General features: G+C 46.6%; 1 protein-coding gene across 6 annotated transcripts in view; it reads left to right on the forward strand.

Moving 5' to 3' along the window:
• lrp6 (low density lipoprotein receptor-related protein 6) overlaps positions 1-26668 on the forward strand; it is a gene marked incomplete at its 3' end in the record, with an annotated part of 105042 nt that overhangs the window by 42763 nt on the left and 35611 nt on the right. For 5 of the 6 annotated variants that reach the window (XM_083650532.1, XM_083650533.1, XM_083650534.1 and 2 more), the window contains exons 3-7: positions 6706-6903; positions 9278-9474; positions 12759-12890; positions 18936-19332; positions 24652-24823. In XM_083650532.1, coding sequence (XP_083506658.1) covers positions 6706-6903; positions 9278-9474; positions 12759-12890; positions 18936-19332; positions 24652-24823 — 1096 coding nt within the window. The remainder of the gene's footprint in view (positions 1-6705; positions 6904-9277; positions 9475-12758; positions 12891-18935; positions 19333-24651; positions 24824-26668) is intronic. The other variant, XM_083650535.1, reaches the window with a different exon arrangement.

The following is a 26668-nucleotide window of genomic DNA, read 5'->3' on the forward strand; positions in this document are numbered from 1 at the left end:
GGGCAAAAATTGCCCCCAAGATTTCAAATATTTTGTTAAATTCCTACACTGTCTGAGTGTGAATGTGCGTGTGCGTGAGTGCGTGGTCTGTGCTGTGGTGCATCTCAGCGTGCGTCTGCCTCTGATTCCATTCACACCTGACCTGGCGTTCACATGCGTTTTCTGCCATCCGATTGCAATCGGATGGCAGAAGTGGGTGTCCTCGCAATCCGCAGAAAGTTGCTGTATCCAGATTGAGAGAACACATTGCATTTACACTTGTGTTCAATGTGTACACAATGCATCCCTGACCACCTCCGGAGGTGGTTTGGCCGATCAGATTGCAATCCATCTTCAATCCACTACTATGGTTACTAGGGGTGCCGCAAAATAATCGATTAATCGATTAGTCGTCGACACACTCACTAGTCGGAGTGAAAATTACTAATCGACAATTATTTTACTATTTTATTTTTATTTTTTGCGTCTTTCACCGTCAGTCATCCATGCGCTAGTAGAATTCCCAGGGTCACTGAAGGCAACTGCCCCTCCGCCCCCCTCCCCGCACACGGAGGACAGGAGTTGATAAGTACACAAAGGAGGAGCAACAATGGCCACGCGACAGAAAACTAGCAAAGTTTGGCAATACTTTGATGAAGAAAGAGACAACAAGGTTGTGTGTCGGCTATGTTCTCTCAAGCTTGCATATAACCACTCTACCACTGCAATGAGGACCCACCTTCAGAACAAGCATCTCGACGTAAACTTGCGTGGAGGAGATGATGCGGATAGTAGCAGGCAGACCAGTATCACAGCTTTTACTGCAGAACCCCGCAGACGATGTGACCCTCGCCGGTCCGAAACGATCACACAACTCCTCGCTGAGATGACTGCCCGCGATATGCTACCACTGTGCTTTGTCGAGGGCGAAGGCTTTCGCAAGTTGATGAACTTTGTCGAGCCCGCATACACCGTGCCGGGGCGCACCTTGATAACATCCAGAGTGGAGGTGAGCCATGGCAAAATGACTGAGTACATTAAACAGCAGTTAGAGGAGGCACAGTGTGTGGCAATAACGTCAGACATCTGGACGTCCATTGCAACAGAAGCATACGTGACAATAACCTGTCATTTCATCAACGAACGTGGACAGCTCTGTAGCTGTGTTCTACAAACCCGCCCCATGGAGGACAGGCATAGCGGTGAAAATCTGGCAGCACACCTGCGAGAAGCAGTCAGTGACTGGAAACTGGAAGAGAAAGTCGTTGCCTGTGTGCACGATAATGCAAATAAATACATGTAATAATTGCATGTTGAATGTTTTGACATAGATTAAATTATGGTCAATTTAGATGGCGTCCTGATTATTATTATTATTAATTTTTTTTATTATTAATTTAAATTAAAAAAAAAAAAAAAAAAAATTTAATTTTTTTTTTTTTTTTTTTTTGCTTATAGACTAATCGACTAATCGTCTTCAGAATTTAAGGGTAATCGACAGGAAAACTAATCGATAAAGGCATCCCTAATGGTTACTGTATGGTGAGGTGTTTGGGGGAGGGGAGGCCCCTATAGTTCCTGTGTGGTGAGGTGGTTGGGGGAGGGGAGATCTCTATGGTTCCTGTGTGGTGAGATGGTTGGGGGAGGGGAGGCCCCTATGGTTCCTGTGTGGTGAGGTGGTTGGGGGAGGGGAGGGAATGGAGATTAGCAGTGTTATGGGTGGTGGAGGGGGAGGTCAGTCCAGCTGTGAGGGTAATTAGGGCAAACAAAGGGAATCATTAGTTTTCCTTGGGAGAATCAGCCTAGTCATGCTGCACCACACTCTAGCCACTTTCACACAGACATCCTGCAATATTGCTGTTATGAAGGCATGACATGCTTTTACACAGACATGCTGTTACACAGCGCGAGGAGGCATTCTGGCATGATGAAGTTCTATCGCTGCCATGGAGATGTGAACTAGCGCTGATCAGAGGGCTTAAACCCCTTTTAGACTGGCCAAAAATCCCACTAATATCCACAAACCAGTGGCATTTTCTTCAGTCTAAAGGTCCTTACACATCAAGAGCGATGCGAATATATGGCACGAAATTGCGATGCAAGTTTTGACCCACCTGTCAATCACAGCCACAGATGTGTACACGTCAGAAGCGAATTTCTGAAAAATCGACCGGGGTTCGAAAAAATAAACGCCGCAATAACGCTCAGCGAAACTTTGCCATTGGTATGCATGGTTGCTGATATAGATATAGGTTCGGAAAATATTATTGATGTGCGAATTAATCGCATGAAAAAAACGCTCCCGATGTGTAAGGACCTTAAAAGTTTCCAAGCCGTTTAGCCGAGAGAGCGACCCTGCAAGTGAGGTGGGTTTTTACGCGGCGGCTCTGCTCCGGCTGGCCATATACATTTTGCCGGTGGTCCAACCCATGATTTTCCGACCCTGCTTCTCGTCCTCCGGAGTTGCCGCCCCTTTTCCAGCGTGAGTCAGTGAGATTCAGTGACTCCCACAGCCTGAAATTCAACTTTCTTAAAGTGTAACTAACCCCCAAAACACTTTTTTTCCAGCTTTTAACCAATATATATGACTTGGTGTGTGAAGAATGCTGGTCATCAATCATTAGTTTGACATTTTTACCCGGAAGTTTCCATTTTGTTTTGACTGGTGGCCTGACACAGCGCCGTCGCCGTGAGAGAAGAAGGTAAAAGGGAGGGGGAAGAGAGAGCCCGCAGCGGTGGAGAAACGCAGGTTGAGAGTGCGATATAAAAGTTTAAAAGGCGATGCTGCTGCTGCTACCCCCTGCTGCTTTCCTGGGTAACAAAAACATGTGTACTAGTGGGACTTTTGATGTAAAAAAAAAAAGGTATTACAGAGGGATTTATCAGCCTACCTGCTGGATTGTGGATTGTTTTGAGGAGAGACTGACAGAGAGGGAATCCTCAGAGCACCACTCACCACAGATGCAGAGGCACGCTGTAGGCCCAGGGCCTTCCTCCTGCTGCCCCTGTTGCACTCATGGATCGTATAGTTAGGCTACTTTCACTGATGCCTTTCCCCTTTTGATGGCTGTGACTTTTATTGTGTGAGAGGGCGATGACATTGTGCATTGGTGATGTCAAAGGGTGGCAAGCAAGTGGACGATGATCTGACTGTGGTCAAGATCGCGCGACTCTATGTTGTGATATTGATGGCGGCTTTTTTTTTTTACATAAGTTGTTTGTATGTTGTTGTTGTTTGCATTGGTGACAAAAGCAAAGCAGATCAAAATATTCATCGGTAATCTTGACGATGACATCATGTACTGAATCTGATGTGCTGTCTCTCTCTCTCTTCTGTTGTCTCAGCTACATGTACTGATGTGCTGTCTCTCTCTCTCTCTTCTGTTGTCTCAGCTACATGTACTGATGTGCTGTCTCTCTCCCTCTCTTCTGTTGTCTCAGCTACATGTACTGATGTGCTGTCTCTCCCTCTCTCTTCTGTTGTCTCAGCTACATGTACTGATGTGCTGTCTCTCTCTCTCTCTTCTGTTGTCTCAGCTACATGTACTGATGTGCTGTCTCTCTCTCTCTCTTCTGTTGTCTTAGCTACATGTACTGATGTGCTGTCTCTCTCTCTTCTGTTGTCTCAGCTACATGTACTGATGTGCTGTCTCTCTCTTCTGTTGTCTCAGCTACATGTACTGATCTGCTGTCTCTCCCTCTCTTCTGTTGTCTCAGCTACATGTACTGATCTGCTGTCTCTCCCTCTCTTCTGTTGTCTCAGCTACATGTACTGATGTGCTGTCTCTCTCTCTCTTCTGTTGTCTCAGCTAAATGTACTGATGTGCTGTCTCTCTCTCTCTTCTGTTGTCTCAGCTACATGTACTGATGTGCTGTCTCTCCCTCTCTTCTGTTGTCTCAGCTACATGTACTGATGTGCTGTCTCTCTCTCTCTTCTGTTGTCTCAGCTACATGTACTGATGTGCTGTCTCTCCCTCTCTTCTGTTGTCTCAGCTACATGTACTGATGTGCTGTCTCTCTCTTCTGTTGTCTCAGCTACATGTACTGATGTGCTGTCTCTCTCTCTCTCTTCTGTTGTCTCAGCTACATGTACTGATGTGCTGTCTCTCCCTCTCTTCTGTTGTCTCAGCTACATGTACTGATGTGCTGTCTCTCTCCCTCTCTTCTGTTGTCTCAGCTACATGTAATGATGTGCTGTCTCTCCCTCTCTTCTGTTGTCTCAGCTACATGTACTGATGTGCTGTCTCTCCCTCTCTTCTGTTGTCTCAGCTACATGTACTGATGTGCTGTCTCTCTCTCTCTCTTCTGTTGTCTCAGCTACATGTACTGATGTGCTGTCTCTCCCTCTCTTCTGTTGTCTCAGCTACATGTACTGATGTGCTGTCTCTCTCTCTCTTCTGTTGTCTCAGCTACATGTACTGATGTGCTGTCTCTCCCTCTCTTCTGTTGTCTCAGCTACATGTACTGATGTGCTGTCTCTCTCTTCTGTTGTCTCAGCTACATGTACTGATGTGCTGTCTCTCTCTCTCTCTTCTGTTGTCTCAGCTACATGTACTGATGTGCTGTCTCTCCCTCTCTTCTGTTGTCTCAGCTACATGTACTGATGTGCTGTCTCTCTCCCTCTCTTCTGTTGTCTCAGCTACATGTAATGATGTGCTGTCTCTCCCTCTCTTCTGTTGTCTCAGCTACATGTACTGATGTGCTGTCTCTCCCTCTCTTCTGTTGTCTCAGCTACATGTACTGATGTGCTGTCTCTCCCTCTCTTCTGTTGTCTCAGCTACATGTACTGATGTGCTGTCTCTCTCTCTCTCTTCTGTTGTCTCAGCTACATGTACTGATGTGCTGTCTCTCTCTTCTGTTGTATCAGCTACATGTACTGATGTGCTGTCTCTCTCTTCTGTTGTCTCAGCTACATGTACTGATGTGCTGTCTCTCTCTCCTGTTGTCTCAGCTACATGTACTGATGTGCTGTCTCTGGGCCAATCCCAATTCCTATCTTAACCCTCAATCTTAACCCTCAGTCTCAAAAATGCGCACTCCCGCGAAGTGCTAGTGCTGTCCCGATTCTCAGTGTGTTAAGTTAAGGGTCGAGTTTGAGGGTGATACGGCCCTCACTTTTAAGATTTTCCAGTACCACCCTTGGCAGTGAGTGCGATCCCAGAATCCCTTGCGTGTCATGGCTAGATCCCTTCAGATGAAAGATGGCGGCGAACGGAGGAAAAAAGTAGCCCTACAAAGTTAAGTATTTCCTTGTTAATAGCGATGTAAAAATTACGATAACCATTGTATTAGCTTAGTTTAATGTCATTTTATGGATTTCCGTTTTGGAATCCTAACAACAATGTTGTTGCTAACGAGTGGGTGCTAGAATGACCGTGCTTTCCGACGTGAGGGCTGGCTTGACTGCAGTTAAACACTGCAGTCAAGCCAGCCCTCACGTCGCAAAGCACGGTCATTCTAGCACCCACTCGTTTTGTGGTGCGTTGCATTACACGTAGGCTGTATCTTGATAAAAACAACTCAACAACGACATTACCACCGAGAATTATGGCATTTCTTAACAACGTTAACAATGTTATAATATAATAATAATAATATGGCTTGACCAGCACAGCTACTGACTATCGATAGTTAGCAACAACAAATGTGTTAGGCTCCAAAACGGAAATCCATAAAATGACATTTAAACTAAGATAATACAATGGTTATCGTAATTTCTACATCTATATTATCAAGGAAATATTAGCTTTTTTCCTCTTCTTTTGAATTGACAGACTGGAGCAGCAGCACCACAGCCTGGCATATTGCTGCCCCCCACAGTCTGAAGACGTATCTGCCTTTAAGGGCTGTCCCATTTTAAAGTCGCAAGATAGCCCTTAACACTTAGTTTTGAGGGCTACTAAGATTGAGGGTTGAGCTTGAGGGTTAAGATTGAGGGTTAAGAAAAGAATCTCTCTCTCTTCTGTTGTCTCAGCTACATGTACTGATGTGCTGTCTCTCTCTTCTGTTGTCTCAGCTATATGTACTGATGTGCTGTCTCTCTCTCTTCTGTTGTCTCAGCTACATGTACTGATGTGCTGTCTCTCTCTCTCTTCTGTTGTCTCAGCTATATGTACTGATGTGCTGTCTCTCTCTTCTGTTGTCTCAGCTACATGTACTGATGTGCTGTCTCTCTCTCTCTTCTGTTGTCTCAGCTACATGTACTGATGTGCTGTCTCTCCCTCTCTTCTGTTGTCTCAGCTACATGTAATGATGTGCTGTCTCTCCCTCTCTTCTGTTGTCTCAGCTACATGTACTGATGTGCTGTCTCTCCCTCTCTTCTGTTGTCTCAGCTACATGTACTGATGTGCTGTCTCTCTCTCTCTTCTGTTGTCTCAGCTATATGTACTGATGTGCTGTCTCTCTCTTCTGTTGTCTCAGCTACATGTACTGATGTGCTGTCTCTCTCTCTCTTCTGTTGTCTCAGCTACATGTACTGATGTGCTGTCTCTCTCTCTCTTCTGTTGTCTCAGCTACATGTACTGATGTGCTGTCTCTCTCTTCTGTTGTCTCAGCTACATGTACTGATGTGCTGTCTCTCTCTCTCTTCTGTTGTCTCAGCTACATGTACTGATGTGCTGTCTCTCTCTTCTGTTGTCTCAGCTACATGTACTGATGTGCTGTCTCTCTCTTCTGTTGTCTCAGCTACATGTACTGATGTGCTGTCTCTCTCTTCTGTTGTCTCAGCTATATGTACTGGACAGACTGGGGTGAAATCCCAAAGATCGAGCGTGCGGGTATGGACGGGACGAATCGCGGCATGATAATCGACACGGACATCTACTGGCCCAACGGGCTGACGCTGGACTACAGCCTGCAGAAGCTCTACTGGGCCGACGCCAAGTACAACTTCATCCACCGCTCCAGCTTGGACGGCACCGCCAGGTACGTTCACGAAAAATTGTCTCCACCTAGTGGTGTGGAGGCAGACCCAGGTACAATCTTCAGAGGAGTTTCACAATGCATAAATCACAGTAGTCTAAGGAAAAGGAAAATGGTGGCAGAGCCTATTCAGCTCTCCAAATAAAACTCAACAACATATAATAGCTCTACACAGGAATCATTGTATAGTATATCTATAGAGTATAGATAGTAGAATAGACAGAGATTTGAACATATTATTTAGAATTGGACCGCCGGGGACGTTACCTCAATTAATGTGTTATGAATTATACCTCAATTCATGTGTTGTCTAGTGATTTTCAATCGTGTGCTGTAGTGACCCCATAGTCTGCCGATATTACTTCCAGATTGGAGTCGTATATTGTATTTATACTGTTTATTCTTTTGTGTCAGTGTGTTGGCACTGGAAAAAGTGTTGCACACTCACTGCTCCATATGCAAAAAGTTTTTAATAAAATTACGTTTCGGCCTATGGCCTTCTTCAGATTTATTTAGAAGGCCACAGGCCGAAACGTCATTTTATTAAAAAGTTTTTGCATATGGAGCAGTGAGTGTGCGACACTTTCTTCATCCTCAAGTTCGCGATTCCGGTGATCAGCACCTCCTGAAACGTATTATTGGTGTGCGTTACTATCTTCTTTCACTGGAAAAAGTGTTGTCTTTAAATGTGTCTGAATAATCCCATAAGGAATGGGCTGCGTGCAGCCAGACACGAAAATAAAATATTCATTCATTCATTCATTCATTCATTCCAGCCAAACTCTAGTGCAGGCAGTTGAGTTGTCTGATTAGTGGGAACATGGAAATAGGGCTGGTCGATATGGTCAAAATCAAATATCACAATATTTTCGACCAAAAAGTCTACCTGGAATATCGGGCGTCCGGGTAGTGTAGCGGTAGATTCCTTGCCTACCAACACGAGGGTCGCAGGTTCACGTCCCGTTACCTCCAGCTTACACCACTTTACTGTAATGCAGCCTTTAAAGCCAGGAAAAGACCACCCTCATCACACCATATCGTGATATTACAATATCCAAAATCTAAGATGATATAATATTGATATATTGTCCAGCCTTACTTGGAAATTTGAGTTTTCTTCCTGGAAGTCTGTTGAATGGCCGTTCGATTGCACAGGGTTCCCACTAGGGATGGGACGATTGGTGATCAAATCGTATATTGGCGATTGAAGGGATGATCGCCAATTGTTTTTTCTTTTACTGATGTTAAGGTGATTTTAATCTACTATCATAAGACGTTATAAAAATCATCTCTTGAATCTGCTCCCTGCTGTGTGCACTTAGAGATGTTTCTGGCAGAGCATGTCCACCCATAGAGCCCCGTTAATCAGAGTGGGGAGAAATCTTCTGCATGGACTTTTAAACTTAAAAGCCTTATTGTTACCTTAAGTGTAATATACATTTTGAGAGTAGAGCCGTATGAAATCCATTTTTATTTTATTTTTCAAATTCCATCATCATCATCCTTTATATAAAAGGGAGCAAGTGGGCTCTGTCTGTCTGTCTGTCTGTCTGTCTGTCTGTCTGTCTGCAACCACAGATTTAGCTACATCAAGGAACTTCACATGTAGCTTTAGCTAATCGCTCCCTGCTAATGTGGGCTCCTGTTGCCAAATCTCGTGAGAGTGTGTTGCTGAGACTGAGACGGGTCTTGAACAAGGTTCTCCTGATCTGTCTGTCTGAAAAATGCCATTTTAGTGTCAGAATGTTCAGAAGATATGTGGCTTCGGAAAATGTGCAGAATATTTACTTGGTCGACTTACTATGAAAGAATCTGTCATAATCTGAGATCACGTTCACGTTATGTTAATGAGGTGACAATCACCACACCTGAGCCAGTGCTGCCATGATATAGTCACCTGTGTGATACCTGATTTGTTTGCTACTGCACTGATGAAGGGTTAACAGCCCGAAACGTTTGCAGGCAATAAAAAGTTTAACTTGGAGTGCTATCCTCTTCTCTTTTATTCTTGACATTCATTGTAGGATTTAGCACCCAGTTATTAGTTGAGTTGAGTTGAGCGCGTTTTTTGATTTTTTTGATATTTTGATCACGGTCACTCCTCCCATTGACTCCAATAGGCTCAGACCTGCTGAAAGTCTGCTAAGTGGGCGTGTCCGTAGAAAGCCATGGGCAAAACCCACCTGACACAAATACAGGAAGTGACTTGAAGTTGAAGTGTCTTGCTGTGATATCCCACTGTCTTTGGTTTGCCTGAGGAGCTTTGTGTGCGCATGCTTACACATACGCCTCAGGCAAACAAGGAAGTAACCAGCGTAGTGGATGTCAAGTCAACTAAACCCTATTGTTGTTGGTTGTGTCCTTTGTTATTTAACAGGGAGGTGGTGGTCAAAGGAGATCTCCCCCACCCCTTCGCCCTGACCCTGCACGAGGACACCCTCTTCTGGACTGACTGGAACACCCACTCCATCCACTCCTGCAAGAAGCAGACGGGAGAGGACCGCCGCAAAGTCCACTCTGACATCTTCTCACCCATGGACATCCACGTCTTCAGCCCCAAGAGACAACCCCCATGTAAGCTTCTGACAGGCAGCCACAATGACAACATTGCCAGACATTTGACCAGGATATTTTTCAGGACAAAAACATGGCAGTTATTCACTGTTTAACTTTAACCCCACAATTGTCTTCTTGTTAGGATAGAAACGCCTCTGAAACGGCACTAAAACTCTCCACTGAAACCCATAATAATGATATTTGTTTAGGGTTAGCAGCTCTTCATAGGGGTGCCAAAATGAATCCTTTTTCAAATGCATCGCGATGCGGATGTGGAATCGAATCGTTGACAGATGAATCGTTTAGATGAATTTATGTTGACATTCAGATTTTAAAGCACTTTGTAAATAAAAAAAGGGAGTTGATATTTATCTGACTGCTTGTATTAATTGATGAAAAAGTAGCCATGTGCAGTAATAATACAGAAAAGTATGGATGTGATACTTGGAGATGCATCATGGAATCGAATCGTTGACAGATGAATCGTAATCGAATCGTGAGGCCAGTGAAGATTCAGAGCCCCATCTTCAAAGTAGGAAATGCCTAGACCAGCCATTCCCAAAGGCCCATTTTGAAATGTGAACATCCTCTGGGGCCTACCAAACCCTTTAATCACTAGGGATGGGTATTGTCTCATATTTCTATTATTTTATTACTTTTAAAACGGTACCGCTCCCTAAACCGTTGGATTTCATGCGCCACGCTCCAAATGATAATATGGTGCATGCGGCACCGGTTTCACTGTATTTGTTATCCAAGTACTATTCATACTGGTTTAAATAAACAATTTGATTTCATACTGGTTTAAATAAACAATTTGATACTATTTCCCATCTTTGCAGAGCAAGAATTTTGTGCAAAAAGATTTAAACGCAGGTCCCAAATTGCCGATGGATGCAGGGTCCGGCTACATATTTTGTAAATAAACGCCCGGGCAAATTTTACAGTAATCGCAACTCTGATCAACACACGAGACTAAGATGAAGTATTTCCATGTATATTTTATTTCATAAACAGAGCATGTCAATGTGCAAAATTAATAATCCATTCACATACAAAAATTGAGACAATGCCCAAAATCCAGATTGCCAACATTTCCCCTTCTTCCCCCTGACTCATCAAAGAATTTGCATGCATAACATAGATGAGATATTCGTTGAGACAAACTGTGATGAGCAACAGCAGAAGAAAAAAAAATCTACCCACAAGCTATTAATGCTATTTAAATGTCTCCATGGACAGACATTTGACATTACTGTTAAATGAAAAATAACACGTAATTTAAATCCCATTGCTTTGTGTTGTTAGTTAAAAAAAATGAATAATAATACAAATACTTAATCAATAATTGATTCATATTGATATTGATTGGTCATTTCAAACTTAATTACAAAACTTTTTTTATGTAAATGCATACCGGCCAAGGCTGTGAAAAATGCTACTTTATATGTAGAGGGGAGACTCATCATGCAGAAGTGACATCAACTTGAACTCAAATCAACTCTCAATAACTGTCAAACTAAATGAATGTCTGCAAAACGGTTTACAGTTTTCGGATATGTGTGTGAGATCATGTGCAAATAAATCAGCGTTGTTTTTCAGCGAAGTTCTCCCTTTTTAAGACTGAGTTTCTCATATTCTCAGGTAGGATTTCTCTAGTTTGGCAACATCAGTTGTAGCCAACAGGGTTCCTGCACAGATCTGGAAAGCCATCAAGCTGCTATCAAGACTATTTTCACAATCGTTTTCTCCAAAATAAAACAATAAGTATGTAATTTCGAAAATGGAAAAAGTAGCAGAAACCCTGAACCAACACTTTGCATTGTAAAGCATATTTCTGTTTATGGTGTAATTTCCAAGTGTGGCTTCGTTAGAGAGCAGTCTCCTGTTTTTAAAGATGTGTCTGAAGCAATAGATGAAGTGCTGTGGACTGTGGAGACGTGTTTAGCAGCGCTCTCTTCAGCACAGTAGCCGAGCACTTTTCCCCCTGCCTCTGTGATCAGCGCACACAATGGAGTGCCTGTTCCGTCCCCTCAGATTGTATGCAGGGAATTTGTGTGCGAGCGGAGAGAGGCGTGCCACTCGGGTCACGACCTCTCTCCTTTGCATCCCATCGCCGCCCCACATGGTTCACGCCAGGTCCTACAGGTGGCAGACAGACACAGTCTCTCTGGGCACATGTGAAGAACCATGATCAAAAGGCTTTGTGGTCTACTGTATCTCCCCCCCCCCCCTCCTCTCTCTCTACTATGTTGTACGCAAGCCAGCGACATGCTAAATGTGTCGCTGTGTGTTAGTTTAAAGACTCCAGATAGCCTGACTAATAGGTTTGATGGATATGGGGTTTTAAAGGTGACTGTGTGAATTGTTGTTGGATACTATGGGCAGCTCACGACTCGATTCGGATTTGTGGGGGCCACGATTCGATTCAAAATCGTTGTTCGATTCAAAACTATTCCACGATACAAGATCAATTCTCGATTCAGTACATAGGGGGATTTCACTCCAGTCTGTTGAGTACTAAGAAACGCGGCATGAAAGCAGAATAAAGTGTATAAGATTGTATTTTTTTAATAGATTTTTTATCAACTGATTGCAATAATGTAAACACAAAGGTGTTGGGGTTAGAACATTGTATGTTCTTCCAATTTAAAAAAAATGCAATTTCACATCCTTTTGGACCATTATTATTACCATATCTGTGTACAAAGTAACATTTGGAAAAGCCAGAGCAGATAATAAACACTTGCTAAAGTAGTCCACTGCTTGAGTAGTCCACTGGGGACCAAACGACATTGATTTGATATTTATTTATCCTCCTACATGGGCATTGTCGTTTTCCGTCAAATATCATCACTTCATGAAGTTGTTGAATGGTATGTGGTCAGGTCACACAGATCACCTTTTGGTTGCATTTGCGACTAAAGTGGTGGCACAGCCGTGTATTATTATTTTTTTAATTCTCTTTTTATTGTAATATATACAGGTCCTTACATGTCAAATATTTACTCACAGTATCAGTCACAATCTCGTGAATCATACAGATGTAATAATATCAGGTTATGATGTTGCATTATTTGTAACCTATACATAAGCAGTTACGGACCATTAATCCGCAATAAAAATAGCCTGTGTGAGTAACATACAGAAATAAACAACAATTTTAAAAGAACTCGAACCCGAGTAATGAGGTGTGCCTTCATACTACTCAAAGCCCTTTTGGTACGGGGGGGAAGAAGACGACAAACAAACAGCACAGCCGTGTATTCTGTGACACTTTGCTTCTGCTTACTCTCCTGCAGTAAGCAGCCCTTGCTCTGTGAAGAACGGAGGCTGCTCCCACCTTTGCCTGCTGTCACCGGTGACGCCCTTCTACCAGTGTGCCTGTCCCACCGGAGTCCAGCTGCTGGAGGACGGCGAGACCTGCCGAGACGGTGAGACAGACTGCCAGTGTCCACTCTGAGGCTGGGGGGACACAGACCTCTCACATCAGACTGCATGATTAGGGTTAATGTTAGGAAAAGGATCAGGTGAGGGGTTGGGTTTAGGTTAGTCTACAGTAGTAACCAGCCGTAGATACGATACATCTACGTCTGGAACACAACTCTTGAAAAGTGGTTAACGCCCGCCCCCCCCCCCCCCCCCCCCCCCCCCCGAGACAAAAAAAGAGGCGTGACAGACATATGAATTGACCAACCGGGGTACGGTGGCGCAGTCGCTAGCGCTGTCGCCTCACAGCTAGAAGGTCCTGAGTTCGATTCTCGCCTGGGACGCTGTGGGCGCTGGAGTTGTGACCCCCCCCCATATCTTCAGTGCCTACTGCCCAGGTGGGCTATCTCGTCGAAAGGGCCTTTCTGTGTGGAGTTTGCATGTTCTCCCCGTACCCCCCAGGGGGTTCCTCCGTACATAACCCCCCCACTAAAAACATGCAGAAGATTGCCATCCGACCAGTGACGACAACATCTGAAGTTGGTCCAATGATGGTCCAATGATGGTCCCCGGGCGCTGGAAATAAAAAGCGACCACTGCTCCTGGCCTGCCCCCTGGAGGAAAGGATAAGCCTGGATGGGTCAAATGCAGAGGACATATTTCACCGGCCACCGTCAGCATGAGTGTGTGTTGTGGCCGCATGCATGTGTTGTAGTGTGTTCGTGTGACAATAAAGACGGGCTTCCGTCTGAAATCGTGTTTGACCAACCACGGACGGCTTGCCGGACTTCAGCAACAGCCCAGCCAGTGATTAGCACGATTACAGCAGTCCCCGGAAATTTGACTTGTGATTCAGACCTTCCATTGCTGGAAGCATGCTGGCGTAAGATGTTGGGTCTGACCACGTGAGACTAGTTTTAGGTCTAAAAATGGTGTCGGGGTGAAATTTAGACTAAAGTCAGGCTTAGGGTTCCACAAAAATGGACAAGTGACACTTTGTTGAACTTTTGTCACCTCAGCATTTGAATGTCCAAAACATAAAGTCTTACCCAGATTTTCATTCCCACCAAATATATTACAGCTTACTGATGTCACTCATTAGTTCCTCCCCTCTAGCTGAAGGCGTATTAATCGGTGTGATCAGCTACTGCAGAGATTGGTCGGAATGGAGGAACTGCATACTGTATACAAGGTTCCTACACAAGGTCTGGCAAGTCAAGAGATGTATGGAAAAAATATTTCTTTATTTTCTAGAAACTGGGTTGAAAACCTCTCTCAGCAAAGCATTTGTCCTGATCTTGACTCAGGCATAGGAGACACAAAGCATTTGTCCTGATCTTGACTCAGGCATAGGAGACACGAGTGGAAAAGGAGACGGATCCAAATATTTCCTGAAGTGCGTCAGTGAAAGACGAAGAAGTTAAGATTTTCTATTATTTTCAGGGCAGGAAGAGAAAAAAAGCCCTCTTGTGTAACCGTTTACAAGAATTCTGCCCAACGTCCATATTGAATTGATTAGCGTGCGATGCTGTGTATTCATGTAGCATCTGAAACCTGGCTTGTTGGAAAGCCTTCAGTAACTCTGCAGCTTTTCTCCTTTGCCATTTCTCAATTGTTCCAAACAGGCTCCAAAATTAGCACCAGCCACCAGCCGAATGCTTGTAAAATATGCAAGTGGCTGGTAGATTAGATTTGCTTCACTCACCGGCCCCAAAAAACAAAACAATGGTAATCTATTGAACATCCACTAGCCATTTGGCCAGTGGACAAAAAAGTTAATTTTTGCCCCCCGGGTTCCAAAACTTACGTACATTCCTCAAGCTTTTAGTTTAGCTCATTGGTTTGCTCTTCCTTTGTTTGCCTAGCCTGGTGTCCAGCCCCTATGAACAGTGCTGCCAACTTGGTGACTTTGTCTCTATTTTTTACCTACTTTTCAGACGCCACTGGCGACTTCATTTCTCAAAAGCGACTAGCGACGAATCTGGCGACTTTTTCTGGCCACGGGGAGCAACGTTAATGTGTTGAATTGCAACGGATTTTGCCTATAAGTTGGTACGGCTGCTGTCGGGTTTTCTCTCTCTCTTCTCTCTGCCTGTCTGACACACACAGTGCTTAGGACAGTGCAGCCCCTCCTCTCCGGGTTTTCTCTCCCTCTTCTTTCTGCCTGTCTGACACACACAGTGCTTAGCACAGTGCAGCCCCTCCTCTCTGGGTTTTCTCTCTCTCTTCTCTCTGCCTGTCTGACACACACAGTGCTTAGGACAGTGCAGCCCCTCCTCTCCGGGTTTTCTCTCCCTCTTCTTTCTGCCTGTCTGACACACACAGTGCTTAGCACAGTGCAGCCCCTCCTCTCTGGGTTTTCTCTCTCTCTTCTCTCTGCCTGTCTGACACACACAGTGCTTAGGACAGTGCAGCCCCTCCTCTCCGGGTTTTCTCTCTCTCTTCTCTCTGCCTGTCTGACACACACAGTGCTTAGGACAGTGCAGCCCCTCCTCTCCGGGTTTTCTCTCTCTCTTCTCTCTGCCTGTCTGACACACACAGTGCTTAGGACAGTGCAGCCCCTCCTCTCCCTGAGAGCAGCAGGGTTAGGGTGTACTTGTAATTTCTAACAGCGTACTCCGAATCTGGCCCGGGCGGGCGGAGTCAGCGCTATATTACAACCATACAGTCAATGATTACAACGGCTACGCCGAGGTGTTTTTTTAAGCAGAATTTGATATGCAAATTAGCATGTGACGTCATCTAGTGACTTCTAGTGACTTTCTGAGTGGCCAATAGCAACTTTGCTTGGAAAAGAGTTGGCAATACTGCCTCTGAATCAAATTGACACATAGCGATTCATATGCGTCTGGACGCAAGCTTATCCACTGGCAGTTATTTCGGCCAGGTAATAATGTCTGAGAGGCCCGATTGGCCGGTTGATGTAGGCGGCGGGACTAATCTACAGATGATGCATTACCTGTGTATGTTAAATAGCTAGCTAGCTGTTAGCTAAGCCCACTACCTGCTGCTGTAACCACTTCACCGGCCTCAAAACGCCACTGTGAGTGACCAAAGATTTCCTCTGTTAACCAGTTTGAGTCACGCTCTTTTCCGTAAGCCCATCAGCTTTAACATCTGTTGGCTGATTGTGGACCTGCTTGCAGCTAAGGTTTGACGGTGGTTGCCGGCCTGTAGCAGACAGAGTGTTGAAGACAAGAGCTCTTGTGCTTTTTTGACAACAGCGCTCCCGCCATGATGTTGGAGTGGAACAACCTATTAGCCTTCAGTTCTTATCCTGCTTTGCTACTGGTCAAAGAGTTTGATGATTGACAACTAACAGCAACCAATCAGTTGGGTCTGAAAAATACATCACCGCATCAGTGGCGGATAAGCTATGCGTACAAACCCTTAGGAAGTATCCATAAGGGCTGGATATCAGGCTATTGTTTGCCTGTATTGTAGTATTTAGAGTCTCAGCTGCTGCCAAGGTAGTGCTGCCTCTCTCCGTCTCATGCTATCTCTGAGCGGCCCGAGCAGCTGAAGGTGGAGCGTGCTGACCTGCGGTTGCCATGGCAGCTCTACTTCATCACTGGGCTGGCTGTTTGAATGGCATGTCTCCCTCTCCCCTCCTCCTCCCCCTCAACCTCTTTTATTGACCATTTTTGGTTCACTTCCCCCAGTCAACAGAGCCAGTGGTTTAGTTCCTCCAGTCAACAGAGACAGTGGTTCAGTTCCTCCAGTCAACAGAGACAGTGGTTCAGTTCCTCCAGTCAACAGAGCCAGTGGTTTAGTTCCTCCAGTCAACAGAGACAGTGGTTCAGTTCCTCCAGTCAACAGAGACGGTGGTTCACTTCCCCCAGTCAACAGAGCCAGTGGTTCAGTTCCTCCAGTCAAAGTTCCTCCAGTCAACAGAGTCAGTGGTTCAGTTCCTCCAGTCAACAGAGCCAGTGGTTCAGTTCCTCCAGTCAACAGAGACGGTGGTTCAGTTCCTCCAGTCAACAGAGACGGTGGTTCAGTTCCTCCAGTCAACAGAGCCAGTGGTTTAGTTCCCCCAGTCAACAGAGTCAGTGGTTCAGTTCCTCCAGTCAACAGAGACAGTGGTTTAGTTCCCCCAGTCAACAGAGCCAGTGGTTTAGTTCCCCCAGTCAACAGAGACGGTGGTTCAGTTCCTCCAGTCAACAGAGCCAGTGGTTTAGTTCCCCCAGTCAACAGAGTCAGTGGTTCAGTTCCTCCAGTCAACAGAGACAGTGGTTTAGTTCCCCCAGTCAACAGAGACGGTGGTTTAGTTCCCCCAGTCAACAGAGCCAGTGGTTTAGTTCCCCCAGTCAACAGAGACGGTGGTTTAGGTCCCCCAGTCAACAGAGTCAGTGGTTTAGTTCCCCCAGTCAACAGAGCCAGTGGTTTAGTTCCCCCAGTCAACAGAGACAGTGGTTTAGTTCCTCCAGTCAACAGAGCTAGTGGTTCAGTTCCTCCAGTCAACAGAGCCAGTGGTTCAGTTCCTCCAGTCAACAGAGACGGTGGTTCAGTTCCTCCAGTCAACAGAGACGGTGGTTCAGTACCAGAAGGAGAGAAGGTGGGGAGGCTTTTGTTGAGGAAGGGATCACATGCTCCCCCTGCAGACAATTCCCCTTTCACTGCCTGCCTTTAACCATTTCAGCAGGGTTGGTGCTTTTTCCATTTCCAGAGTCCTAGCCCTTAAATCAGTGGTTGTGGCGTGGTGAGACGTGGGCACAGCCTGACCCAAAGGGTTGACACGACGGTTACATCTATTGTTAGGCTCAAGCCACGGCTCTCCTCCCCTGGGACCCACATGTGACCTGACACCTCCTCCGCCCCCCCCCCACCCACTCACCAAACAAGGTTAAGTTGGGATATTAAAGCTTTGCTAGAGAGAGTTGCTAATTTGTCGCTGCCTTTGTGCGCCGTCGCCACACAGCCTCTTTGATTTGACCCAGTGAGCAGATGATTTGCGTTCTGGGAGTTGAAGTGGCTGCCATGCCCTTGCACTTCTTAGCATGGTTATAGAGGACCGCAGAGAGGTTTTTGTAGGTTTACCCAGAAGTCCCTGCACTTCCTGGTTCATACTTGGGTGTTAAAGGCAATGGGATTTTTGTATGGGGATTTCGGTTAAAAGCCGTATATAAGATCTGTGGATAACAAAAGTGTATGAAACGGCGAAGTTTGAGGGACACTTTTCAGAAAACACGATTTTCAGAAAACGCTTCAAACATAATAAAAGTGGTCCTTATTTGTGAAGCTTATCTTGTTGAACACAAACTCCGCTGTTTCATATACTTTTGTTATTCACACACCTTATATATGGCATTTAACCGAAATCCCCATGCAAAAATCCCATTTCTCGCGTCCAGGTCTTCCGGACTCATTCCTGCAGTGCTCTATAGCTGCTGATCATGTAGCTCAGACAGACACCTCTCAAACCGTACGCAGGATCTGTCATCAGAATTCTCTGTGTTGTTGACAGCTTGGCTCCCCCATGGCTCCCCCATGGCTCCCCTCTCTCATTTGGCCACTCCCCCCCCAATAAGAAAAACAAATGACTCTTGGACTGGCTGGGTAGTGCAGCGGTAGATTCACTGCCTCCCAGCATGAGGGTTGCAGGTTCGAGCCCCCTTGTTACCTCTGGCTTTGCCGGGTGTCCTTAAAGGCACAATTGGCCATGTCTGCGGGTGGGAAGCCGGATTAAGGGTATGTGTCCTGGTCACTGGTCGATCCTCCCACGACCTATGTGCTATGTTCTGCCGGTAAAATGCCTCGCTATCAGGTGAAAAGAAGCAGCTGGCGACTGCACATGTAATGGAGGAAGCATGTGCTAGTCTACAACTCTCCCCAGACTAGCTGAGGGGTTGGAGCAACGACCAGGACAGCCAAGTGCAGTTGGGGAGAAAATAAATGAATAAATAAAATTAGCCTCAGACATGAACTCTGAATACAGTAAGTAATTTCAGAGCAGGTAAAATTCCTAGGGTCCTGATATGAGGTAAATATGGCCATTCCTCAGACCTGCCCTAGTAGTACTAATACTTTAGTCTGTTGTTTTGCTGCTCCAGGTGCCACTCAGATGCTGCTGTTGGCTCGGCGGACGGACCTGCGGCGCATCTCTCTGGACACGCCCGACTTCACCGACATCATCCTCCAGGCGGACGACATCCGCCACGCCATCGCCATCGACTACGACCCGGTGGACGGACACGTCTACTGGACGGACGACGAGGTGAAGGCCATCCGCCGCTCCCTCCTGGACGGCAGCGAGGCGCAGGTCGTGGTCACCTCTCAGGTCAGCCACCCCGATGGCATCGCCGTGGACTGGATCGCCCGGAACCTCTACTGGACCGACACCGGCACTGACCGCATCGAGGTCACCCGGCTCAACGGCACCATGCGCAAGATCCTGATCTCTGAAGACCTGGACGAGCCCAGAGCCATCGTACTAGACCCCGTGGCAGGGTGAGCGTGCCGTCATCACTTCAGTTATGTTTATAGGAAAAAAGTTGAATCCGCACACTAGCGTACTCCCAGCATGTTTACGTTTCAGTCACATGAATCATTCTGATGAAGGTCGCATTGACCGAAACGTAAACATGCAATACATCTACTGGGAATAAGTCTCTATGCAGTGTGCGGATTCTACTTTCTTCCTGTTGCTGATGATCTGTTTGTGGATGTGCGTGCTCGACTGCTTTAGTCTCAGTCATGTTTATAGCCCCTTACCACAAACATGTCTCAAAGGGCTTTACATAGCATCATCATCTACACACAACATAGGTTACATTACATCATAGACACACTAGGCATTTTACTACATACTAATACATTGCAACACTACACAAACACTGCATATCGTTCGACTGTGGGAGGAAACCAGAGCACCCGGAGGAAACCCACTCAAACACGGGGAGAACATACAAACTCCACACAGAAAGGACCGGGTTGGGGATTCGAACCCACGGCCTTCTTGTTGTGAGGCGACAGTGCTAACCATTGTGTGTGTGTGTGGGGGGGGGGGGGGTCACACTCTGTTGGGGGAAATGCTTTGACAAAGAATCTTTATTTTGGTGTCTCTTCTTACATTCTGACACAAAATACACTTCTAAATTTTAATGGGTTAGTTGAAAAATTATATAATTTCTGGTCCAATTTCATTATTATTAATACAAACTAATTGATAAGTGCAACCACTGTATTAAAGCCACGATTGCCCAAAGTGAGTAGGGATGGGTATTTTATTGCATTTCAATATTGGAGTACTCTCCTTCTATTATGAATGAGTAACCGGGTACTCGAAAAAGGATAAAAAGAAAATGGGGGGGGGGGGGGGGGGGGGGTTATCCGTGTGCAAACGGTTCTTTTAAATACATCCATGGTATAAACACAAGCGGAACCAAAGTTTGGCTGTGTTAAGCAGTTGATTTTGCATTTTGGTAATCACAGAGCAGGGGTAATCTGCTGTGTAGGGCTGTTCACACATAACGTTAGCGTTTTAGCATGGCGAAAGCGCTACCTGGAGGACTTTTTGTGAGGAGAGATACAGCAACTGGGATAAACCCTCCCCTGCTCTACAGCTGCTCCCCATTGGAGCGAATGTTTCAGTCGCGGCTGGATGTCCGCTCCCTGCTTATTACAAGCTCTGTCATTGGCTCCGACCATGTCAATCAGAGCGGCTTCCGCTCCCTCCTCCCTGTGTGTCGCTATAAATAGTCCAGTGCCGCCGCAGTGAAAACAACAACGCTAACTAGCTAGCAAGCTAACGGCAGAAACCTACACGCTAGCTCATTGCTACATGCTGAAAATGCCAAGTTGGATTGTTGGAAACTATTTTCCTAGGGCACTGCCGCTAAGCGCCGCCCATCGCAATACCACTATGGAGACCTGCGCCGCCAGACTCCTCTCATGGTAGGGAGTGGAGGCTGGCCAGCGAGACTACTCGAATAGTAACGTTATGATGATTACTACTCGAGTACTTGATCTCGCCCATCCCTAGAAGATAGATGCAATAGGTAGTAGACTGCAGTAGGTAGACTAAACCTTCTATCCAGTGTATATATAGAAGCTACTAATATATAATATAACATACACGTATGTAACAAACTGGAACAATAGAAGGAAAAGTTGTAGTTGTGTCTTCTTGGGCAAAAACACACTTTATGGGTTATTGCTTAATTTAATGTCTTTGCTGATTGCCAACACAGTGTGTAGTTTCAAATCAAAGTAGCGACTACTGGCAATGCATGAGTCCTTGGGTAGGATTGCACTCATGTTCACCTTCTAAAGTGTTGTTTAATTTGACACATCTGTAACAAGTGAAAACTGTCAAGTTTTACATTACATACATGAAATCATACGTTTAACTTTTGGTTTCTCCGTTGGAATAACACAAGAGCAGCGTTTGTATAGCCTGCATTGGCACAGTGCCAAAACAAAGGCAACCCAAGATGAGATTTAGAAGAATATCCGGCCAAAAAAAGGCAGGAAAACAATAAAATAAAAAATAGCTGCCTGGAACGGAGTCGGTGATCAGCTATCAGTCTGGCAACCAATGCTTGTGAAAACACTGGACTAGTGATCTGAGGTTTAGTGGTTTGCTTTAGTTTGTTATGTTTAGATTATATTTACTCTCGGTCTACAGAACAATATGTTGCTGTTCTCTGTGTTTTGTTCAGTATGATATCAAATGTCTTTGGTCAAAGTTTGAACCCTTCACATTAGACCATTGAAAGCTGTACACCAGAGAATGGCGTCACTAAAACAGGCTAGGCAGTGATTTCATGCCTTTTCAAGTCTTCCCGTGTTCCTGCCAAACCAGAGCATTTCATAAGAAGACAAGCACATGGGGACATGCCAGCAGCGCTGTGCCACCACACACAGAGAGTGTTGTGGCATCATGGGGACATGGCAGCAGCGCTGTGCCACCACACATAGAGAGTGTTGTGGCATCATGGGGACATGGCAGCAGCACTGTGCCACCACACATAGAGAGTGTTGTGGCATCATGGGGACATGCCAGCAGCGCTGTGCCACCACACATAGAGAGTGTTGTGGCATCATGGGGACATGCCAGCAGCGCTGTGCCACCACACATAGAGAGTGTTGTGGCATCATGGGGACATGCCAGCAGCGCTGTGCCACCACACATAGAGAGTGTTGTGGCATCATGGGGACATGGCAGCAGCACTGTGCCACCACACATAGAGAGTGTTGTGGCATCATGGGGACATGGCAGCAGCACTGTGCCACCACACATAGAGAGTGTTGTGGCATCATGGGGACATGCCAGCAGCACTGTGCCACCACACATAGAGAGTGTTGTGGCATCATGGGGACATGCCAGCAGCACTGTGCCACCACACATAGAGAGTGTTGTGGCATCATGGGGACATGCCAGCAGCGCTGTGCCACCACACATAGAGAGTGTTGTGGCATCATGGGGACATGGCAGCAGCACTGTGCCACCACACATAGAGAGTGTTGTGGCATCATGGGGACATGGCAGCAGCACTGTGCCACCACACATAGAGAGTGTTGTGGCATCATGGGGACATGCCAGCAGCACTGTGCCACCACACATAGAGAGTGTTGTGGCATCATGGGGACATGCCAGCAGCACTGTGCCACCACACATAGAGTCTTGTGGCATCGGGGCTCATTAGCTATTAGTTCTTATAAGACTTGGGACATACAAGAACAGAGACAATATTTAAAAAACTATATACAAAAATCTGCTCATATGTTACGTTTGTGTTATGTATGTTTACCTATGTATACATAGAGAAAGGTGTGTGTGTGTGTGTGTGTGTGTGTGTGTGTGTGTGTGTGTGTGTGTGTGTGTGTGGTGATGCAAAAAGCGGGTGTTTGTGGGTGGTTGGTTGGTTGGTAGGTTGATAAAGAGGGGGAAGTGGGGGGCTCCCAGATCCAGCGAGCGCTGGCCTCCCCAGCCCAGAACCCCGATCACAGGGGGAGGTTTGGTCTCACAGGTCCTGGAAGTGGTGAGGCCGTGTGGTAACACTGCAGCTCAGGTCCTGGAAGTGGTGAGGCCGTGTGGTAACACTGCAGCTCAGGTCCTGGAAGTGGTGAGGCCGTGTGGTAACACTGCATCTCAGGTCCTGGAAGTGGTGAGGCCGTGTGGTAACACTGCAGCTCAGGTCCTGGAAGTGGTGAGGCCATGTGGTAACACTGCAGCTCAGGTCCTGGAAGTGGTGAGGCCGTGTGGTAACACTGCAGCTCAGGTCCTGGAAGTGGTGAGGCCGTGTGGTAACACTGCAGCTCAGGTCCTGGAAGTGGTGACGCCGTGTGGTAACACTGCATCTCAGGTCCTGGAAGTGGTGAGGCCATGTGGTAACACTGCAGCTCAGGTCCTGGAAGTGGTGAGGCCGTGTGGTAACACTGCAGCTCAGGTCCTGGAAGTGGTGAGGCCGTGTGGTAACACTGCAGCTCAGGTCCTGGAAGTGGTGAGGCCGTGTGGTAACACTGCATCTCAGGTCCTGGAAGTGGTGAGGCCGTGTGGTAACACTGCATCTCAGGTCCTGGAAGTGGTGAGGCCGTGTGGCAACACTGCAGCTCAGGTTCTGGAAGTGGTGAGGCCGTGTGGTAACACTGCAGCTCAGGTCCTGGAAGTGGTGAGGCCGTGTGGTAACACTGCGGCTCAGGTCCTGGAAGTGGTGAGGCCGTGTGGTAACACTGCAGCTCAGGTCCTGGAAGTGGTGAGGCCGTGTGGTAACACTGCAGCTCAGGTCCTGGAAGTGGTGAGGCCGTGTGGTAACACTGCAGCTCAGGTCCTGGAAGTGGTGAGGCCGTGTGGTAACACTGCAGCTCAGGTCCTGGAAGTGGTGAGGCCGTGTGGTAACACTGCAGCTCAGGTCCTGGAAGTGGTGAGGCCGTGTGGTAACACTGCAGCTCAGGTCCTGGAAGTGGTGAGGCCGTGTGGTAACACTGCAGCTCAGGTCCTGGAAGTGGTGACGCCGTGTGGTAACACTGCAGCTCAGGTCCTGGAAGTGGTGAGGCCGTGTGGTAACACTGCAGCTCCATCTCCGTCATGACTCAGGGAGGCATCTCTGTCACGGCCCCTCCCGCACTGCGTTTGGCGTGCGCCCAGCCCAGTGCCAGGCCACGCCCCCTTCTGCTCTGCATTTGGCGTGACTGAACATGGCGTAGTCTTTTTTAAGGGGACAGTTCATAGACGGACCCATTGGGGAAAGTCTTAACTGAATTAACATCAATTAATTAATTAATTGAATTAAATGACATGGGCAAGATTAAGTCTGTTAGAGGTTCTAAATGTCAGTACTTCAGGCTTGGTCAGACGTTCCTAGAGACACAATTGGCCGTGTCTGCGGGGGGGAAGCCGGTGAGGTATGAATTCTGGTCGCTGCACTAGTGCCTCCTCTGGTCGGTTGGGGCACCTGCGGGGGGGGAGGGGGGGGGGTGAAATGTTGGAAACAGCGTGATCCTCCCACACGCTACGTCCTACCGGTGAAACTCCTCGCTATCAGGTGAAAAAAATCGGCTCGCGGCCTCACATGTATCAGAGGAAGCATGTGCTAGTCTATGGTGCTCCCAAGATCGGCAGGGGGTGGAGCAATGACTGGGACAACAGGGGGAATTGTCCTAGTACAGTTAGGGAGAAATGGGAGAAAACAAAGGAACAACAAACAACCAAATAAAATAAAAAAGGAATAGAAACCTGACAGCTTTGGGCCTTGAAGGCAGCTGGCTGGGAACTGCTGATTTACACAACAAGATGTAGTGATTTTTTGGTTCTCTCTTCCTCAGGTACATGTACTGGACGGACTGGGGAGAGGTGCCGAAGATCGAGCGGGCGGATCTGGACGGAACGGAGCGCGTGGTCATGGTCAACACCTCGCTCGGCTGGCCCAACGGCCTGGCGCTGGACTACGACGAACGCAAAATCTACTGGGGAGACGCCAAGACCGATAAGATCGAGGTTGGCCTTTTTCTTTTCTTATCTGGCTATTTGGCACAGTTTTGACAGTGTGAGAGTGTGTGCCCGGGAGTCCAGTGAAGCGCTTCAAGCCGCAGGCCGGGGACCACGAGTCTCGCACTGGGCCTCTTCAAAGCAGTGCTCCCTGCTGGGGTCATGCCTGCCGCTCACTGGGAGGCCTAAAGCCCCCCACACGATCCTAAAGCCCCCCACACGATCCTAAAGCCCCCCACACGATCCTAAAGCCCCCCACGCGATCCTAAAGCCCCCCACACAAGCTCAGCACCCACTGTGCCGTTGTTGTTTTCTACGGGGTGAGCGGTGCCTCTCAACTATGCGTCAGCGCTACCCAAGTTAGTTTAGGTTTGTTATTGACTTGAAATCCACTTTCAGGTGGCGTTAAACAGTCTTGAAAACTCTTAAATTTGGCTGTCCAACCGCTGTAGATGATAGGGGTGGGCGATATGGCCCTAAAATAATATCACGATATTTCAGGGTGTTTCTGCGATCATGATATTCTTGACGACATGACAAAATACTGAAAAATATTTTATTATTAATTTCAAAACATACAATTGCAACAAATTAAATGTTATAGTAGGAGGAGGTGCCAAGCTGTTGTAGCTGCCTATGGATCTTCCAGATGCTACTGAGGTCCCTGACAAAAAAAGTGTCAAATGAATAAAGTGTAAAAATGGCCAATATGTGTTGTTTTTTCCTTATTACTGTGGGAGAGTGCAATCATCCAATCCACCAAGCAACTCAAAACAAGAGTGAATACCAACAGAAGAATATTGCAGGGGATTTTGGCAAAAAATCTTTGGGGCGCTACCCACACGTTTAGCTGTGTTGCTTATTCCACGAATACACGATCCTTACAAGTTGTACCTCGTTGTAAAGGTGACTAATCAGGCTTTCCAATGATATAAAATACAATACCAATTGGTATTAACTCATTGAGTGCCAGCCACTTTTGGAGAACGGACGCTCCCAGTGCCAGAGTTTCAGAGCGTTTTCAGTGATTTCTCGAGGCCCACAGAATATTGTGTGATATTACTTTGTAAACACCGAACACGCACAAAGAATGATGAGACTCTCTTCTATCATCTGCAAAAAAAAGTTTATTGATATCATTTTCCGTTCTTTAGTTATCAGCCGGAGAAGATAGGTGGATTTTAGCAAAAACACACGTTTCAATTTAGAAGCTGAGATATTCCGCCTTTTGTGAAATGAAGCATTTCAAGCACATCATTGACTCTGAAGCTAATATTTTCTGATGTTATGACACCTCAAAAATAATTTCCTTCAATAAAACAGTGAAAACAAAGGAATTTTGTTTGGCCAAATAATATTTTTTAGCTGCAACCAGCAGCGCTGGCCCCTGCGTGCGCAGACCCTACACCTTCTTGCTGGTCTTGATTTACTGCTGGTGGGCATCAGATATTCTAGCTTGTTTGCCTGTCTCTCTGTCTATCGAGTCTGCTGCTGTCTGGGTCTGTGTTTACTGTCAATGGTTGTATACGGCCCTGCGTGCCCCACCCCCCTCCTCCTCCTCCGTGGGAGTGTCTCTGGGGCTCTGCTGCTTGCTCTGCGTTTGCTCTGTCTGCACTGAAAAGTGCGCTGCATCCCCCCGCTTTTTCACAGCGTGTCGCCGGCTCCCAGCTGAGAATAATGTAACTTTTCAGAAAGACGCTGGTGTCGGCAACTAAATCATATGGAGGGGGTATCGCAGCGGAGACGGAGGGGCTCAATTGTGGCAGCAAATTGACTGCTGTTCACAGGCACAGCTAACGTTATGCTTCTTGCATATCGATGCAATTTCCGTTTCCTCATGACTTCTTCTCTCTT

Source organism: Poromitra crassiceps, assembly GCF_964638095.1.
Source record: "Poromitra crassiceps genome assembly, chromosome: 2".
Taxonomy (NCBI): domain Eukaryota; kingdom Metazoa; phylum Chordata; class Actinopteri; order Beryciformes; family Melamphaidae; genus Poromitra; species Poromitra crassiceps.